The sequence below is a fragment of the Molossus molossus genome, unplaced genomic scaffold (assembly GCF_014108415.1).
Source record: "Molossus molossus isolate mMolMol1 unplaced genomic scaffold, mMolMol1.p scaffold_m16_p_21, whole genome shotgun sequence".
NCBI lineage: Eukaryota > Metazoa > Chordata > Mammalia > Chiroptera > Molossidae > Molossus > Molossus molossus.
In genome coordinates this window covers 3,488,621-3,508,434 of record NW_023425357.1, presented here as the reverse complement: position 1 = coordinate 3,508,434, position 19,814 = coordinate 3,488,621, and the positions used below count along the sequence as shown (strand labels likewise).

The 19,814-nt window shown below is 51.6% G+C and overlaps 2 protein-coding genes across 6 annotated transcripts in view; one reads left to right on the top strand and one right to left on the bottom strand.

Annotated features, from left to right (window-relative positions):
• LOC118639337 (leukocyte immunoglobulin-like receptor subfamily A member 2) overlaps positions 1–19,814 on the bottom strand; it is a 462,866-nt gene that overhangs the window by 220,119 nt on the left and 222,933 nt on the right. The gene's annotated exons all lie outside the window — the stretch shown is intronic.
• The window catches only part of LOC118639329 (leukocyte immunoglobulin-like receptor subfamily A member 6), a 77,463-nt gene continuing 66,025 nt past the window's right edge, over positions 8,377–19,814 (top strand). The window contains exons 1-8 of one of the 5 annotated variants that reach the window (XM_036275697.1): positions 8,377–8,741; positions 8,909–9,095; positions 9,219–9,254; positions 9,426–9,710; positions 9,854–10,156; positions 10,365–10,661; positions 10,908–11,210; positions 14,040–14,847. In XM_036275697.1, the coding sequence (XP_036131590.1) occupies positions 9,062–9,095; positions 9,219–9,254; positions 9,426–9,710; positions 9,854–10,156; positions 10,365–10,661; positions 10,908–11,210; positions 14,040–14,161 (1,380 nt within the window). In that variant the 5' untranslated portion in view covers positions 8,377–8,741; positions 8,909–9,061 and the 3' untranslated portion in view covers positions 14,162–14,847. Of the gene's footprint in view, positions 8,742–8,908; positions 9,096–9,218; positions 9,255–9,425; positions 9,711–9,853; positions 10,157–10,364; positions 10,662–10,907; positions 11,211–14,024; positions 14,848–19,814 lie in introns of those variants that run through there. The other 4 variants (XM_036275695.1, XM_036275698.1, XM_036275696.1 and 1 more) reach the window with 4 other exon arrangements.

Here is a 19,814-nt window from a genome sequence, read left to right as displayed (position 1 = left end):
CCTTGTCCTGCAGCCCAGGCTGGGCTCTCTCAGGCCGACTTCCACTCGACACTGTGCGCGTCCTCCCACGGGGGCCGGTTACAGATGCTACGGTGGACACAACCTCTCCTCCGAGTGGTCGGCCCCCAGTGACCCCCTGGACATCCTGGTGGCAGGTGAGGAGTCAGGGGTTCATTCAGGGACCAGACTCTGCACAGGCCCTGCTGGGGGGTCACAGCTGGTGATGGTCAGAATTAAAGTGCAGGGCCCAGGGAGAGGGAGACAGAGAGATGGGGTGTGAGGGGAGAGGGGAGACTCAGAGAGAACAGAGAAAGACAGAGAGGCGGGTCCTAGGAGAGAGGCCTGGTGACCCTCAGGTCAGGAGAAGGTGGGCAGGCAGCCCCTCACCCACCTCCCCTCTTTTAGGATGGCTGTCTGACAGACCCTCCCTCTCGGTGCAGTTGGGCACCCCAGTAAGCTCAGGAGAGAAGGTGACCCTGCTGTGTCAGTCACAGACTCCAAAGGACACTTTCCTTCTGTCCAAGGAGGGGACATCCGATCCCCCCCTGCGTCTTCCATCAAAGTACCGAGCTCAGCAGTACCAGGCAGAGTTCTCCATGAGTCCTGTGACCTCCGCCCACGGGGGCACCTACAGGTGCTACAGCTCACTCAGCACCTCCCCCTACCTGCTGTCACAGCCCAGTGAGCCCCTGGAGCTGCGGGTCTCAGGTGAGGGGCCCCTGGCCCTGTCTTTCTGTGCTGTCAGGTCAGGGTCTGTCCCCAGAAGAAAGAGGAGCTGAAAGGGAGGGAGAGAAGGCTCTAGGCTGGTCACCCAGAAGACATCTGCCCCTCAGAGACCCTCCTACCCATGGGTACCCCTTCCCCTCACCTCGGTGGTCCATGGGAGGAACTCTAGGGTGCTCCGAGCAGATGGAGGAGGAGTCTGAGTGAGGTGGGGTCTCCAGGGTCAGGCCCAGACTCTCACCCTCTTCTGTCATCTTTCGCAGGACCCTCTGTTCACCCCAGCCCCCCACCCACAGGGCCCATCTCCACAGCTGGTGAGTTGGAGCGTGTTTTCTCAGAGGGACCATAGACCACCCCGGATGCTTCTGATTCCCTCAGAGGGTCTCATGCCCCCAGACACTTAAGGACAGGCTGTGTCCCAGGGGGCTGGGAGCAGGGGATGGATTGAGGGTGAATCCAGGGACTGCAGGGCTCTGAGGATTCACTTCACAATGGAGTAGGCCTGCAGGGTTAAGTGAGGCAAGGGACAGTTGGGGTGGTGATGGCCCAGGGAGACGTTTGGGCCCAGGATGGGGAGGAGCAACTGGGCTCAAGTGGGGTGAAGAAAGCACGCCCCCACCACCACCAATCCTGATCCCGGAGGCTCTGCGGATGGGTCCCTTCCCCACATGAGTCAGGCCTGCAGCGGGGTAACTGAGGGTCTCTGTGGGGAGGTGGTGGGTGTGTTTATGAGAGGACAGGGGATGAGTCATGAGGGGTTCAGGCCCCTCTGCAGACACTGACTTGGATGCGCCCGTCCCCTGTATGGGCCTCAGGGTCCCCAAGTGTAAAAGGAGAGATTCATGGCCCAGAGCTTAGATTTCCTTTCAGTTCTGGTTCTGACCTCCTGGGGGAGGGGGCCTCACAGGGACACCCAGGACGTGGTGTGGGGACTGTCCCCTCTGTAGCAGTGATGGTGACATGCACAGGGAGGGGCAGGCAGGACAAGGCCTGGGGTATCCAGGTCCTTTCCCTCAGCCCTGGTGCATGACTGTGTGAGGGGAGTGGGATGAATGACAGACCCCAGCAGGTGCCTCACATAGTGGGTGCTCATTACATGACATCATAGGCTCATTCATGACATCATAAGGGAGAGAAGGGCTCCCCTGATATTTTGGATCTGATTCCTTTCCAGAAGTTGTCCCCAAACCCTCCATCTGGGCTGAGCCAGGCCCCATGGTCACCACGGGGAGCCCTGTGACCCTCTGGTGTCAGGCGTCTCTGCAGGCTACTGCCTACGTTCTATATAAAGAGAGGGGCTCTGAGCCCTGGGATACGAAGACTCCACAGAACTTCAGCAACAAGACCGGTTTCCTCATTGAATCCTCCAGCTCACAGCATGCAGGGCTCTATGAGTGTGCGTATTACACCACTGAGCGCAAACTCTCAGAGCGCAGTGACCCCCTGCTCCTGGTGGTGACAGGTAAGCGGAACCCGGATGTTCTCCCCACTGTGGCTCCCCTCACACTGAGGGATTATCAGGTAGGCTCATGGGGACCTCACCCCACAGTCCACACTGGGAACATGTGGGTGATGGTCCCTGTAACACGGATCCCCTTCTCCCAGGAGTGGACAGAGCACCATACCTCTCCAGCCAGCCAAGCCCTGTGGTGGCCTCAGGAGGGAGCGTGTCCCTCGTGTGTAGCTCACAGGACACATTGGGCACTTTCCATCTGCTGAAGGAGGGAGGAGCTGACACACCCTTACACATGGAACCGCAATGGAGGTCCAATGCTTGGAGGACCTATGCCCAGGCCACCTTCCCTGTGGGCCCCGTGAACTCCTCCCACGGGGGGACCTACAGATGCTATGGTTCCCCCAGATCCTACCCCAATCTCTGGTCACACCCCAGTGACCCTTTGTCTCTCGAGGTCACAGGTGAGAGGCCAGACCCCTGTGCAAACCCATCTGTATCCTGGGCCCAAAATGACTGACCTAAGTACATGCCCAGTGGAGCCCTGGGGCCCGGGGGTCAGTGACACTGGCCTCTGGGGGACAGAACCTCAAGCAGGAGGTTAGGGAGGGACAGGACAGGACTCTCCCTGCAGCCCCAGTGGGCAATGGGGTGTGTGCCCCCTGATGCCACGTCCCCTTCTCCCAGGTGTGCACAGGGAGCCCTCCCTCTCGGCCCAGCCGGGCTCCCTGGTGCTGCCTGGAGACAGCCTGACCCTGCAGTGTGGCTCGGAGGCTGGCTTTGACAGATTCTCTCTGACCAAGGTCCAGGGGCTCACACCCCCCCAGAGCCTTGATGGGCATCACAGCCCCGAATTCAGCTCAGAGTCCTGTGTATAAGAAAGTCGGGGACACTAAGACATGAGTGTTGGAGGAGATTCCACAGAGGAGGGTCCAGCCCCTGAGAGGACAGAAAGGGACAGGGTCTCCCACCCCGGAACCCCCCCTTTCTTAAACTCAGCAGAGATAAAGGGTAGGGAGGGCGGGGTGAGGTGTGTGGAAATGAGCAGGAAGGTGATCTGAGTGAGCAGAGAAGTCAGACCCCCCCCCCCACTCACCTGCTCAGGTCCTCCTCTCAGAATCGGATGTGTACACACCTGACACACATTACAGAGGCTTCCTGGTTTCACCCCTTTGGGTATTAACCCAACTGAAGACCGCTTATCATCCATGTGTGAGCCAATATTTGGATATTTTACTTGGATATTTGCAATTAGGATAGGTCAATACTTTTTTCTACATCTTGGTTTTTGTATCCAAATGAGGTCACAGATAGACATAATTTCCTACTTTTGATGCTCATTAAATATTTCAATTTGGGGAATTCTCTGTGTTACATAATATTTGAACCAGAGCTGTGGACTTCCTGGGTTATGACCTTTGATAAACAGTACGTTGGGGTTGTCTTTTGAAATAAAAATCACATAAATAGCCATCCATCCATGGAATCTTACTAGACTTTCTAAAGTTTGTCCAAACTTAGAGAGAAGAGGATGACCCTTTCCCCTGCTGCGCATCTACTGAACTAACTACATTAACCACAACCTCCGAGCTCCTCTTCCCTCTGCCCCTTCCCTACACCCACAGACAGGACCTTATTCCTTGTTCAGGTCCAGCCTTGACCATCAGGGTCCCTGCCTCCTTATCACCTGTTGATTTCAACTCTCTGTCTGTCTGTCTGTCTCTCTCTCTCCACACCCCCCACCACAACACACACACGCATATACATACTGTATATAGCTACAGAAATATTATTAAGTATATATTATAATGGATAATTTACTATTTACGTAAGAGTAGTTATATGTGTAGCTACACATACAGATATACTTTACATATTTTATACTATACTATATAATGCATACATATTTCTATACATTATATATACATGTATATCTGTACATGTATTTACACATATACAGAGTGTGGCAAAATTAGAATTACAGTTTTTCAATAGAATGTAATACAATAAGAAATAGAAATACAAGAATAAACTCTGTTTCTTGTACTCACAACTGTCAACCTACTTATACCCAACCCTGTATTGACTACTAATAATACTACATTTATGTATCTACAATTATGTCATTGAAATATTCATCCATATATCCATATTTTTCATCTGGTAAATACATCTACCATTGTTAGTTATTTATGATTATATTAAAAAATCAATCAATAAATGAATAAATAGAAGAACCATTTCAAGTGATGATTGAAATGCAAAACCCCAGAGAGGAGAGATCTGGGTGAATGGGTGAAGGACACCCTGCCCAGACTTTCACCCCTTTGTGCCACTGACTTTAGGTTCCTTTGATTCTTTTTTTTTATTTTAATTTTTTTTTATTAATTAATTTTTGTTATGGAGTGTTCTGCTCCCCCCCCATTGATTCCATCCTCCCTCCCTGCCCTTTCCCCAGTTGTTGTCCATGCCCTTTGATTCTTGGTTGTTCATATCTCATAATCATAGTGCTGCCATGGACAGTTGTACACTTGTGCACTTCACAATAAGGCTTGTAGGGTTACTGGTGGGGTATGACTGGCATGCCTATCTTTGCAAAATCCCCCCTGTAGAGTAGCCAGATTGTGCACTAGAACTCTCTGCCTTCCTTTTCACCCATTTATTTCCTGTTTTATCACTTTCCCTCAATATAATTGATTTAGATGCCATGGACCCAACAATAATGCACTTTGGGCATAACAATTGGCATTTGGTTTCTACTTCCTCAGAAAATCTGCCAACTATCTTGTTACCCTCACCTTGAGACAACTCTGTAATTTATGTTGCAACATTTTATTTAGCCCGGCCAGTGTGGCTCAGTGGTTGAGTACCAAACTATGCACCAAGACATCATTGGTTTGATTCCTCATCAGGGCATATGCCCAAGTTGTGGGCCAAATTCCCAGTGGGGGGCATGCAGGAGTTGGTTAATCGATGTTCTCTCTCATCGCTGTTTCTCTCTCTCACTCTCTCCCTTCCTCTCTCTCTAACTCAATAGAGAAAAACAGACTTTTTAAATTTATTTAATCCCAGATATAGCTAGATTCTGTCTGTGTCAGAATCCACAATTATTTCCAGCTCTGACCTCTTGTTTGAGCACAAGCCTCAAATATCCAAATACCCAGCAACCATCTCTACTGTTTGTCCAGCAGGCATTTTAATATCACAGGTACAATTCTTAAATCTCTCCCCAAGAGTTATTTCTCCTTCAATGTTCATATTTTTTCTTCCATATCTAGAATCCTTTCTCAATTTTATCCTTTCTTTTGTGCCCCACACCAATATCTAGAGACATTTTGTCTGTCATAGGGGGGAGGGGCTACCAATGGTATCTACTGTCCAGAGATGCTGCTAAACATCCTATGCTACATAGGACAGTCTCAGAAAGAAACACTCATCCCATGATATATGTCTACTCTTCTGAGTGGAGAAACACTGTCATAGCTGAAGTAATTCCCCCACATGCTTTTCCTTACTCCCTACTGAATCACTATTTCATTTTCTCCCTAAAACCTGCCACCATCCCACTTGAACTTGTTCTTTGTTCCCAACCCAGAGAATCCCTGAAGTCAGGGCCCTTATCTGTCTTCTCCTTGGCCCTTTGACAATGTCTATCTGTCCTCTTATCCGTGTCTCTTTCTCTATGTCTCTATTTTTCTCTTTATGTCTTTATCTCTCTATATAGATAAATAGATAAATAGACAGACGTATACACTATTAGTACTGATATAGAGTATATATACTCCCTTTTTATCTATGTATACAATATAACCATATACACATGTATACGGGTAAAGTAAATCAATCAAAGCCTAAATGAAGGTCTTCAAGATGCATAGTTTCTCCACATGAGTTCATTTATTTATCAATGAGTCAGCAAAACATTCTTAGGAATCACTGGGGTTATGGGTTCCAAGCACATTTCAACATCAGCAAAGCAACATGCATTTAGATCTTACATTCTCCAGAATGATCTTCTTGATGTGATGTGTTGCCCTCCAGGCCCTCTGGGGCTCTGTCGTAGACCAGGTGATATAAACATGAATGAAGATGTACTGAACAAGGAACTTGAGTGATTTTATTAGTGTCTCAATATCAACTCTGGTTTCTGGGACAAGTGAGCAAGGCGAGAAGTCCCACCCTTCTTGTCTTCCCTCAACTCACCCCTGACTACAAAGACCCCGGGGAGTGACTTGATTACTTTCCACCACCTTGATTACCTTCCACCCTAATCATACAACTGCCTCTCACTCTACCCTCTTCAGGATCCTCCATCTGAAGACCCCAGGATGTGACTTATGCACGACTGAGCCACTTGACCCTCAAATGAGAGACAAGTGCACCCTCTTCCGTCCCCTATAGAGGAACCCCCAGATGAGCCCAGGGTGTACGCTGCTCTGGCCATCCACTAGCTTAAGAAGGACCCAGAACCCTCTCTCCAGGGAGGGAGCTTGCAGAGGCCCTGGAAGGCCCAGGAGCTGCCCTATGGACACTCAACTACTGACCCTGAGCCCGAGGACATTTTGTGAGCAAGCAGGATATCACGAGACCTTAGAAGTCACCTAATTCTGCAGAAGAAGATAAATGTGAGTTCTAAGTCTTTTCTAGAAATAGAACAACACTCCTCTACTAACCAAGGATTGAAAGAAAAAAATCACAAATGAAGATAAAATCTGAAATGAGTGTGGCTCAGTGGATTGAGTGTCATCCCATGGGCTGAGATGACCCGATTCGGTTCCTGGTCAGGGCAAATGCTTGGGTTGCAGGCTCCCATCCCCAGTCGAGGGCTTGTGGGAGGCAGCCCATCCATGTTTCTCTCCCACATCTAGTTTCTATCCCTCTCTCCCTAAAAATCAATAAAAACGTATTTTTTAAAAAAGATAATGTGACTCATACAGCAATCATATTCTTACTTGAATTGCAATGCACTCAGAGTCAAGATCATTCTGTAACTCCTTCAACTGGCGGCTGTTAACTCCTCTGCTTTGGACAAAATGTATGCATGCCAATGCTGTGGCATCACATTGTTGAGCCGCAACGACTGTGCACAAAGATTTTCTTGGTGTGTGATGCAGTGGCACCTAATTGAATCACTTGGATCAAGACTGGGACCGTTCAGTTCTTCCTTGACAAATGCAATGAACCCTTTCCTGTGAGCCAGCCATGGCTGGAGCTCCATCTGTAGAAGGCCACTTAACTTTTCAAATGTTAGCTTAAGTTTTCTCATTGATAAAACACGTCTCTCAAACAAGTCCTCACCTCTTGCAGGGCCAGGCATGGTCCCAGGGACAGCAGTTCCTCTCGCATGTCAAACTCTGCAGTTCTCCCACGAGAGAAAAACAGGAAATCTTCAGAATCCTTCAGTGTTTTTTCAATATCTTGAGCTAAGTCAGTCATCCGATCTGAGACAGTTCTCAGAGACAAACACTCTGAAACAATGTTCCTGTGTCTGGTGCTCATAGGTGTGTTGTTGACTTCAATGACAAAAAACAATCATTTGTCCATTTCTCTTGGAAAGATTGACATTCCTGCATCAACTTTTCTTTGTAGTCACCATTTATAGGGTGCCATTCCATTGAAATTGTAATAACTATGCCATTTGTGTGGCCAGCGATGCGATTATGTTGCTTGATCGCTGTTCTAATTCTGCACCTCGATTTGGAGCATATCCAATGTTCGTGTCATCGACGCCTGAGGTCTCTTCTGTGTACTGTGATTTCCTTCATCTTCATCCGAGATTCAGTTTACCCCAGGATTGTTGATGGTGGACGTGTGAATAAAGGTTGGATTGGAGTTATTATCTGTGTTGGCAGAGACGTCGACAAGATCCATGTCCATCATCGGAGGTGAGGTCATCAACGTCGCGAGGAATCATCTCGTGGAATCCGGCTCATCATCACAGGATCGCTGTGGATTCACCACAGAGTGTAACTGCCTTCGCAGCGTGTACACTCCCAGCCTGCCCGTCACTGACAGTCCTCTGAGTCACCACAATATAGGCAGACGGGCCGTGGGCAGTCGACGAGAAGTATACATGTCTGTCCTCTCGTGTACCCATATGTGTCCTGTCTATCCCATAATGGACGTTCTTGCCTGTCCCCTCAACATTTATGTTATTATTATGATTCACTTAATGGAAATGTATGTTGTTGTAAAAAAAAGCTCCTAACTTTATTGAATTTCTAGTCCCATCTGCGGCTGCCTTGACAGGGCCAGAACTTACACGGCCCTTGGGCAGGATGTTCCGCACCCCGGACCCAGAGGCTTGTTCCCACAGAGGAGGGGCTGGAGGATGATGCTCAGGAAAAGAGAAGTTCACGAAAATGGGTGTGATACAAAGCCCAGCCTCTGGGGCCACAGAAAGGTGTTTCCTTCCCTTATTTCCCTGCATTTCTCCTCTGTGCTCATTGTCACAGGGACACACGCCTGCCCTGCTCAGTTACAGGGTGAACGTGTCTCTGCTGATCTGATCCCCACAGGAACCCACGTCTTCCTGAAGCATCTCCAGGGCCTGACAACGTCCGAGGTGAGGACCCCAGGGAGGTGCTGAGGGATGGGCTGAGGATGATGGAGACCCCACGGGGGAGGCTCTGACAGGGAAGGACGTGCCCTGGGTCACCTCACCTGTTTCCTGCTTTATCATAAAAGAGAGTCAGGCTGCTAGACAGGGGCTGTTTGCTCCCTCCCCTATAGGCTGCTGATGTGACATCCCCGTGACCAGCCGGCTCGGACTCCAAGGGACCACAACCTGTGCGTCTGACTCTCTGTCCTGCATGTCTGTCTGTCCAACCTTCTGGCACCGTGGTCCCCTCGTCTGCTCAGCTGACCCCGGAGGAACAGGACGTCATGACCCCCATACTCACCGCCCTGCTCTGCCTGGGTGAGATGTGACGGGGGAGGGGAAGCCCTGCTCTGTCAGAAGTTCCTGAATCTGAGCAGGCTCACAGGAAGGAGGGCTCTTGTCAGGGGTCAGGGCGAACCTCTCACAGGGACTCTCTTCCAGGGCTGAGCGTGGGCCTGAGGACCAGAGTGCAGGCAGGTGAGTCTGTCCCCAGGTCTCCCAGGTCTCACTGCCTCTGGACACAGGGACACCCCCAGGGAGATGGGGAAGGAGGAGAGCAGACCTGTCTGACAGACGAGGGACATCGGGGATGGGGAGCTGGGGACTGCGGTGGGAATGTCTTAGGACCCAGCATCTGATTCCTTCCAGGGACACCCCCCAAACCTACCCTCCAGGCTGAGCCTGGATCTGTGATCCCCTGGGGGAGCCCCGTGAACATCACATGTCAGGGGACTCTGGGGGCTGAGGAGTACCATCTGGATAAAGAGGGAAACACACCTCCATGGAAAACACAGAAGCCACCGAACCCTGGAGACAAAGCCATGTTCTCCATCACACGGACGACAGACAATGATGCAGGGAGATATCGCTGTTACTATCGCAGCCCCTCTGGCTGGTCAGAGAGCAGTGACCCCCTGGAGCTGGTGGTGACAGGTGAGGGGACACTCAGGGTCCCAGCCTCAGGCTCTGCCCTCCGGAAGGGGCTGGTCTCAGGGCCTCTGCCCTCTCACAGCCCAGCCCTGGGGGACATGAAGGAGGTGTGACCCCATTTAATACCCTACCTCCCCCTCTCCCAGGACCCTATAGAAAACCCAGCCTCTCAGCCCTGCCCAGCCCTGTCGTGACCTCAGGAGGGAACGTGACCCTCCAGTGTGGCTCAGGGCAGGGATTTGACAGGTTCATCCTGACTAAGGAAGGAGAACACAGGCTCTCCTGGACCCTGGACTCACAACAACACATCAGAGGACAATCCCAGGCCCTGTTCCCTGTGGGCCCGGTGACCCCCAACCTCTGGTGGACGTTCAGATGCTATGGCTGTTACAGGAACAGCACTCAGGTGTGGTCACAGCCCAGTGACCCCCTGGAGCTTCTGGTCCCAGGTGAGTCCCATTATTGTCCCTTCCATGGATTCAATTGCTGAACAGGTTGTTGGCATTTATGCAGGGAGGGGAGCCCCTGATAAGGGGGTGAGGTCAGGGGAGCACAAGGGCTCCTGGGGCAAGAGACACAGAGACAGTGAGACATGGGCCAGGCCAGGAGAAGGGGTTATGGGAGGAGCAGCCCCTGTACTCATGTCTGGTCTCTCAGGTGTGTCTGGGAAGCCCTCCCTCCTGGCCCAGCAGGGCCCCATCGTGGCCTCTGGACAGAACCTGACCCTCCGGTGTCGCTCTGATGTCGGCTATGACAGATTCGCTCTGTCCAAGGAGGGGGGACAGGACCTCCCCCAGAGCCTTGTCCTGCAGCCCCAGGCTGGGCTCTCTCAGGCCGACTTCTCCCTGGACACTGTGAGCACCTCCCACGGGGGCAGGTACAGATGCTACGGTGGACACAACCTCTCCTCCGAGTGGTCAGCCCCCAGTGACCCCCTGGACATCCTGGTGGCAGGTGAGGAATCAGGGGTTCAGTCAGGGACAGACTCCGCACAGGCCCTGCTGGGGGGTCCCAGGTGGTCATGGTCAGAATGAAAGTGCAGGGCCCAGGGAGGGAGAGAGAGAGAGACGGGGTTTGAGGGGAGAGGGGAGACTCAGAGAGAACAGAGACAGAAACGAGGGTCCTCAGAGAGAGGCCTGGTGACTCTCAGGTCAGAACAAGGTGGGCAGGCAGCCCCTCACCCACCCTCCCTCTCTCTAGGACAGCTCTCTGACAGACCCTCCCTCACGGTGCAGCCGGGCACCACAGTGACCTCAGGAGAGAAGGTGACCTTGCTGTGTCAGTCACAGACCCTGAAGGACACTTTCCTTCTGTCCAAGGAGGGGGCAGCGGATCCCCCCCTGCGTCTTCCATCACATCACCGAGCTCAGCAGTTCCAGGCAGAGTTCTCCATGAGTCCTGTGACCTCCGCCCACGGGGGCACCTACAGGTGCTACAGCTCACTCAGCACCGCCCCCTACCTGCTGTCACACCCCAGTGAGCCCCTGGAGCTGCGGGTCTCAGGTGAGGGGCCCCTGGCCCTGTCCTTCTGTGCTGTTGGCTCAGGCTCCTGTCTCCAAAAGAAAGATGAGCTCAAAGGGAGGGAGTGAGGGCTCTAGGGGTGGTCACCCAGAGGACATCTGCCCCTCAGAGATTCCACTACCCCATTTGATCCCTCCCCCTCTCCACGGTCCAGAAGGTGCCAGGTGGGCAGGGAAAGTGTGTTAGGGTGCACAGCACAAGTGAAGATGAGACTGAGTGAGGAGGGCACCCCAGCGTCATCCCAGACTCTAGCCTTCTTCTGTCCTCTTTCTTAAGATCCTCTGGGACCCCGGCCCCTCTCCCTACACTGCCCATCTCCACAGATGATGAACCACTAAGTCCTGTTTGCTCACAGGGAGCACAGACACCCCAGGGGGATTCAGACTCTCACAGAGGTTCTAATGCCCCCGGGGCACAGAAGGGCAGCCTTGTGTCCCAGGGGACTAGGAACCAAAGAGAGATTTCAGGGGAACCATGGGATCCAGGGCCTCTGAGAATTCCCCCAGCCCATGGAGTCAGGCCCGCAGAGGGTACGTGAGGCGCAGGACAGGTGGGGTGCTCATGGCAGAGGGAAATATGGGGCCCAGGGGCAGCCAGACTCAGGTGGGGGAAGGCAACCCCCACCGCTCATTGACATTGACGCAGGGTGTAAGGGTGGGATGCACTGGCAGGGGGTCTCCGTGCTCCCTGAGGCCATAATTTAGGTCCAGGTTCTCTGCCCAGAGCCCCAGGTCTCAGGGGAGCAGCCCTGGTCCTGTGCTGTCTGAGCTCCGACGTCTTCTCTGGGCTCAGTCCCCAGGAAGGTCTGACGTGGGGGCAATAACGTGAGCACTGGACAGTCCACAGAGGAGGGTTGTCTCCTGTGGGGGAGGAAACAGGGTCACCTCCCACACTGGGACCCCACCCTGCAGTCTCAGGCAGGGCTGAGGGAGGGAGGTGGCATTACTTGGGGTGAAGCTAAGAGGCAATGAGCTTAGACTAAGTGACCAGACAGAGACCCAGCCCACTGATTCTGGTGTCTCCACCTCAGAGCCAGCGTGTCGCTCCTCACCAGGGGGCGTCCTACAGGGGGACCCCTGGGAAAGAGGCTGAATGTGTGTGGACTCAGCTCCTTTGGGAGGTGGATCTCACTGTCAGAAACTCTCTGTTCAAACAAGTGGGAGCTGCCTGGCCCTGACCTGCAGGGGCGCTGTCCTGTCGGACCTCCTGGGCTCCTGAACTGGCTGGTCCTGCACCTGCCCCGGTCCAGCCCTCCAGCCCTCCTGCTGCCCCAGTAACTGTGATTGTTCTGATTGGAAAGCTGAGGGAGACAGGGAGCAGGGACATGCGATTTGTATCCTTCCGCCTGGGGCTCAGCTAGGAAGAGGAACCCAGGACATTACAGAGTCTGCAAGGATTTGGAAATTCCCATTTAGCATCTCACCTCCTCCTGCTTCCGCACCAAATCGGTGGAATTTTCCACTAAACCCGCATGGTGCCCGAGTCCCTAACCGGATAAGAGAATGTGCAGCAGATGATGGAGACAGGGGCGCGTTGGTAGAACTGGGTGTGCAGGCCTGGCCCGTACTACAGGGAACACGGATGGGCTGACGGAGAAGGAGAGGCGCTGAGTGTCGGAGAGAAGACAGATGGACAGTCCCCCATCAGCTCATTTCCAGAGACCCTTAGACTGAACCCCTGACCTGCACATGTGGGGACCCTCAGCCTTCGCAGAGCAGGACAGAAGGATGCTCGGGCCAAGGAGGGACGTGTGTGTGTGAGGGTGGAGTCCCCTGGACACGGTGCTGTAGAGAGAACTGTTCCCTCCTGGGGGCCCCCTTCTGCAGGCTCCTGAGCTCACCTGGAGGCCTCCATGCACTCGGTGCTCACCTGAGACTCGGGGGACCGTGCAGAGCTCATGGGGACTCAGGGTCCTGCCCAGAGTGTGTGAGAAATCCACACCAGCTCCTCGCAATTTTTGCACACGCCTCTCTATATTGATATTTTTTGAGAACCTTTTGGCAATACTTGCAAATGTAAAATGAAGTCACAGTCATTTAGGTCTTGAAAAAGGTTATTCTATTCCTATTTTAAATGGCATTATATTAAATTTATATCTTTATTATGAGGAATAACTTCTTATTAATATAAAGTTTCTTATAAAAGATGCTTGAGTAGGTTGAATTTTGCTTTAAATGCATTTTTTATAAAACGGTCCCAACTCATAGCTCAAGAATTGCTCACGTGCTACATATATGCATGTGTGTGCATTTTGAACCAACCCATGAATCCTCGGTCCCCAGATGTTTCAAAACCAGAGCTCTCTTACCCAGAAGAGTTAGTGTCTATGAGCAGACACTTTGCAAGAAGTAGTTATTTTCTGCCATGAGACACCACGTTTCTCCCCAATCCTGAATTCTCTAGCAGAGCCAAGCTCTGTTCCACAGTGACTCAGAAGCAGTCTCATCTCCAAAGGCACAGGAGTCAGAAAGACCCCATAACAATGTTCAGGGTCCTTCTGTAGCAGAGAAAGGGTTCCTGAAGGGACGGGTAGCCCTCACGTCATGAGAAGTGGGAGGGTTCTGGGGACCACAGGTGTGAGTGGCATCAACCCCTCACACAGCCCCACCTGTTTGTGGTTCTCTGGAGCATTGGCGTCACAGCCCATCACAAAGCACCTCAAGTCACATTTATGTGGGCCAATGCAATGACTCGTGACCTTTCAAGGGTTGGTGTGGGACCTGGGTGGACACCCCGTATTCTGGGCTGACTTATGCCTGCCCTGATTTCTTTGACCTCTTTGTTCACAATTCCCAGCCTCCCACCCCCTAGACTACACAGTGGAGAACCTCATCCGGTTGGGCGTGGCCGGCTTGGTCCTGGTGGTGCTCGGGGTGCTACTGTTTGAGGCTCGAAACAGCCAGACAAGTGCCCACCAGGCGGCCAGGATGTAAACACAGGAGGAAACAACGCACCTTCAGAGAGGGTCGCCTTGGAAATGAATCTCATGTGCCCAGAAGACTCTGGAAGAGCATCTGGGACCTATGCGGAGTGACCTGTGTGCAGCTCACTGCAGGGGGAGCAGTCATTGTCCACGTGCAGAGAGAATGTCTCGGACCTTTTTCATTAAACTGTGTACACTTCCTTCCCCACCATTGCCGAGTCCAGTGACTGGGTCCTGACTTTCCCCCTTACGGAGGAATGAGCATTTATCCCACGTGGCAGATTTCAGTCCACACCTCCTACACTTTCATGGAATAGGTTTTCCTTGACTTCTCATCACACAAACCTTGATGGTTGGACAGAGTTTCCGTCTTCTGAGTTCAGAGCCATCTATTCGAATCAATTGACAAGGTGGCATAACCGAGATCCATCCCACAGGAGATAAATCATAATCATGGCCTATCGCCCTCTCTGGACTCCACCCGCCCATCCATTTCCCTCAGATGCCACCTGTGAACTTTCTTCAAAAACCCACCTTTGGATCTACAGGTTGCTGTTTGAAGGGCTCCCCTGGGCTGTCCTACCTCTAAAACCCGTTGTTCTAAATACTATGTAATGTACCGGTGTATGTTATAGAGTGTACACCTCACACCTATGTAACGTTATTAACCTAGGACACCCTAGTACATTGAATTTAATAAAAATGGTAGGGTTATAATGAGGCTTGGTCGGAAGCTATCCATCAGCTGCACTGGCTCTGCGGCCTCCCAGAGGTACAAAGTCATCGTCCCCCTGTGTTCTACCTGGAGCCACCTGGCACAGACTACAGAGCAGTCTGTGGAGGGCTGCGGGTTGCGTTGGCCTTTGAGGTGCCCGGGAGAGGTCAGTTGGGAACCAAGGTGTCTGCCACTAGGAGGTCCTAAGCCCAAAGAGCAACAGTCCCAGGACTTTCCAGGTCCAAATGCTCCTTCTTTGAATGATGTCAGGAAAGTCCAAAGCAGGAGACCAGAGAAGCCATTTGTATGGAAAAGTTACTGGAAACAGCCTGAGTAGGCTTGAATGTTGGATGGGGCAGGGTCTCAGGAAATCAGCCGAGAGTGGGGCCAACAGTGGGAGCCGGATTGATGGAGACTCGGAGGTGGAATCTGCCTGCGGGCTCTGTGGGGATGGTCTCAGAAGAGGGGAAATGGCCTCTGCCAGCACTTCTGTCTGGCAGAAAGCTGACCCTCTTCAGCTCTCACTTGGGTGACAGACAATTCAGTTCTTGCCCATGTGTCCTTGGTTCTTCTCAAGCTGCCGCCACAGTGTTGGAGCTCAGAGTGATGACTCTGAGTAAGTTTGTTCTCAGGGCCTGTAAGAGGAATGTCTGGGACTCCAGAGACCGTCTGTCTCACTCAACCAAAGTCCCCACTGGTTTTTACAGCCAGAAGTTGGAGCATTCCCTTCCTGGCATTGGAATCCTGGGCTGGGGAACGTGGTGTGGAGCTAGGACAGTCTGTCCTCAGGGGGAATCTCCACAGCCAAGATCATCTCCCCAATAGTTTTCTGCCAGGAGTGTACATGAGACCAGCCCATCCCATGTCTTTGCCCCTTTTGCCAGTCTCAGTGTGCTTTGGTTTATATGTCTCTCTTTGTACAATTTCCATTCACCTAGATTTCAATCATATTTGAATGATAACTAATACTTCTTTAGAATTAATTATAGAGAGAGGATGGGAGGGAGAGAGAGATAGAAACATCAACAAGAGAACATCGATTAGCCATCTCCTGCCTGCCCCCCCCCCCCCACTCTGGAGTTGGCCCACAATCTGGGCATGTGTACTGAACAGGGATCAAGCCTGCGACCTCTTGGTGCTTGTGTTGACACTCAGCCACTGAACTACTTTGGCGGGGCCATTGTTTTATACTTTACATGTAATTTGATAAGGGTTGAGCAAGTGTGTGTGGTTTTTGTTTTGTGACTGGTTTATTTCATGTGCCCTCAAGAGCCATCCATTTTAGCATGTGAGATAATTTTCTTCTTTCAATCATAATTTACATTTTTCTATTACAGTTGAAATACAATATCATCTTAATTTTGGGGCACAACATAAATATCGGACATTTGTTTTTTTGGGGGGTGGCTTCATTTTCCCTCACTGTTACATCTCTTTTTCTCCACGTTGAATTCATTGTTCTTCTAACTAAATTATATTACTTTCTATTTCTTCAACTGAGTGTGAAAACAGTAAAGTAATAGTAAACTAATAACTTGAAACTCTGGAAATGGCTTCGTTCGCTCTCATTTTTGTTATCAAGTTTATTGAAAACAGTTTATCATTTCAAATGAAGTGGATGCGGGAACTACTAGGAGAGAAATAGGCACCTTGTAGTTAAAGGACATCCCCCCTGAAAGCTGTTCTCTCTCATGGAGACACGGCCTGGCGCGGTGGGTCTACTGAGGGAGACGCAGTTCCTGCTTAGAGATTTGCTCCTGCTGACATGTTCACCTTTGGCCCTGAAAATTAATGTGGCTGAGCACAAAATCTTCATTAACATTCTGCTCCTTGAAGGTATTTTCCCCCTATCTTCTGATATCATTTCTTTGTTGTTGTTGTTGTTCTGAGTAAGTCAAGTCCCACGGAGCTATCCTTATGGTAATTCAAATTTATCTAGGAAGTAATTTTAGGACGTGTTTTAGGAACCCAGGCTACTTCTCCTTCAAGTTTTTTTTTTTATTTTGCATTGAAATTTACATAAAATAATATATGCCATTTTAATGAGTACTATACAGTGTAGAGAAATGTGTTCTTTTTTTTTTAACTTACCCTACATTTTATTTTGCCCCTAAATTTCAAGTTACAAATTTCATTTTTAAGTCCCTGCATCCTGTCACTTAGTTGGTCTTTCCTCATCTCTGTAAAGTGTTCTATTATGTATCTCTGGAGCTGTTACTCGATGTCATTCTCACTTTTTTCTTTCTGACACCACCGATAAGACACTGCCCTCCTCATTGTAGTCTCCTAGTAGCAGACATTCCCCCTTCAGGTCTCCCTATGCTGCATTCTGGGAATTTCCTCAATATTATACTCCACTTTCTAAATTTTATCTTCAGCTACGTCTCATCCTTGATGGGATAAAATGTTTTAATGTGTTCATCCTATTGGATATTTTATCTTTAAGATTTCTTACTCATGCTCTTCTACTAAAATATCTATATCCTTGATGTGTGGTCCAGAGGGCAGAGATAGTCCAGGACCAGAACACAAACACAGGACAGGGGACCACAGCTCCCACCCTTCACCTGGACCCTGACTCCTCCCTTCCTGTAAGGACCCGGAGTCCCACTGTGTCCACACAGGTGAGAATCTCCTCCCTGTAATCTGTTGATGGCCCTTGCTCAGCTGCAGAGACTACTCAGGTTTGGCCTCTGTTCTTTGCTGTGGTTTTGTCTCCATTTGGGGAAGTTTCGTTTCTCTTTTGCTGCACTTGACTGTGCCTCAAACTCTAGAACAAGTGTCAGTAATTCTACTTGGTATTCAGAGCAGACCAGGTGGTGCAACAATCCTGCACTTCACAGTGGACACGTTGACTCTCTCATCTCTGAACCCTCTGAAGCCCCCCTCTGATCTAAAAGCTGATGTGTCTTCCCAGGAACCCAGAACCACCTACCCACACCTCCTCTGAGGATCCTCATGAGGACACTGGGGCACAGAGCTAGGACATGACCACTCAAAGTCACACAGGCACTGGGAGATGGGTATTTAAATAATCATCTGCTTTTAGTCAAAATCAGTGAACTGTCATCCACACAGGTGTTCCCTGGGCGTCATGGCGAGACCCCAGGACAAGGAGACTTGAACTCCAAAAACAAGAGGCACTGAGGAAGTGGGAATAACTCAGCAGCTTCTCCCCAGGAAGTGAGGTGGAGTCTGTCACTAAGAGAAATAAAAAAGTTTGTGAGGGCCGCTAACACAGAAAGAAAACCACACTCTGGGCCAGGACTAGGGACTTGTTTCCTTCCCTTATTTCTCTGCATTTCTCCTCGGGGCTCATTGTCACAGGGACACTCACCCTGAACGGCAGTTGGATGGAGAACGTGTCTGTGCTGAATGAGCCCTGCCGGCTTCAGGAACCCACGTCTTCCTGAAGCATCTCCAGGGCCCAGGTGGCACTGTCCATGGTGAAGACCCCAGACACTGGTGCTGATGGACGGGCTGGGGATGATGGAGACCCCACGGGGGAGGCTCTGACAGGGAAGGACGTGCCCTGGGCCACCTCACCTGCAAGGGGCATCTCAGGAAGGCTCAGGACTACTTCCTGCTCCCCCCTGCAACTACAGCCAGGCCCTGGGTGACCCTGTTCCTCTTCCTGAGTGGCAAACTGCCGTGACACCTGGTGACAGCGAGGGCCAGTCTCCCAGTGTCCACCCCGTATGTGCTCGTCTGTGTTGAAGGCACCAAAGATCCTGCTTTGGCTCAGCTGGGTCCAGACAGAGGACACACCATGACCCCCACCCTCACAGCCCTGCTTGTCCTCTGTAAGGTTTGAGCACGAGGAGGGAAGTCCTGGTCTTGGATGAACCCTGTCCCCCAGCCAGGCCGTGTGTCACTAAATCCCAGGACTCAGGAGGCTCACAGGGAGGAGGTTTCTGCCCAGGATTTGGGGCCAAATCTCTCACAGAAACTCTCTTCCAGGGCTGAGCGTGGGCTTGAAGACCAGAGTGCAGGCAGGTGAGTCTGTCCCCAGGTGTCCCAGGTCTTCCTCCTCCCTTGTGACAAGGGACAACCCCCAGGCCACTGAGGAAGAGGAACAGCAGGTCTGACTGACAGATGGGGCACAGCTCTGAGACCTGGGGATTGGGGTGGGAATGTCTTAGGACCCAGCCTCTGTTTCCTTACAGGAAAGCTCCCCAAACCTATGCTTTGGGCTGCAGGATCTGTGATCTCCTGGGGGAGCCCCGTGAACATCACATGTCGGGGACTCCAGGGGCTGAGGAGTACCGTCTGGATAAAGACGGATACACGCTGCCATGGAAAAAATGGAAGTCACCGAACCCCAGAGACAAGGCCACGTTCTTCCTCGCACAGATGACAGGACACGATGCAGGGAGATGTCACTGCTACTATCTCAGCCCCTCTGCCTGGGCTCACGGGTCATGGAAGCTGGAGGTCCCTCCATCGACGGTCCACACGCTGGAGACCGGGACAGCCGGTGGGGTAATTCAGTCCAATTTTAAAGGCCTGAGAACTGGAGGGCAGAAGGCCAGAGAGCCAGGAGCTCCCACGTCCGAGGGCCGGAGGGGTGGACGTCCCAGCTCAAGGGAGAATGAACCCCCCTCTCCCCGTGTCGTTCTGGGGGCCCCCGGAGAGGAGATGGTGTCGCGCACACTGGGGAGGGTGGATACTGAGTCCAATGAATGAAAGCTGGTCTCCTCCGCAGCGCCCCCCAGACACGCCCGGAAACCCTGTTGTACCGGCTCCTGGGTGTCGCGGGACCCGGTCGGTTGACACTTAGGAGAGCATCACAGTTACATGGGTGCATTTCTGCTCAACTCTGGCTTGTCTGCCTCCAACCTGACAGGGGGGCACAGGAGGGGGTGCAGAGGCTGCATTCCTAGAGAGCAGATTCCTGAATATTCTGCCCCCCACCCCCGGCCCCGCAGGACAGCTGGCCAGGTCCACA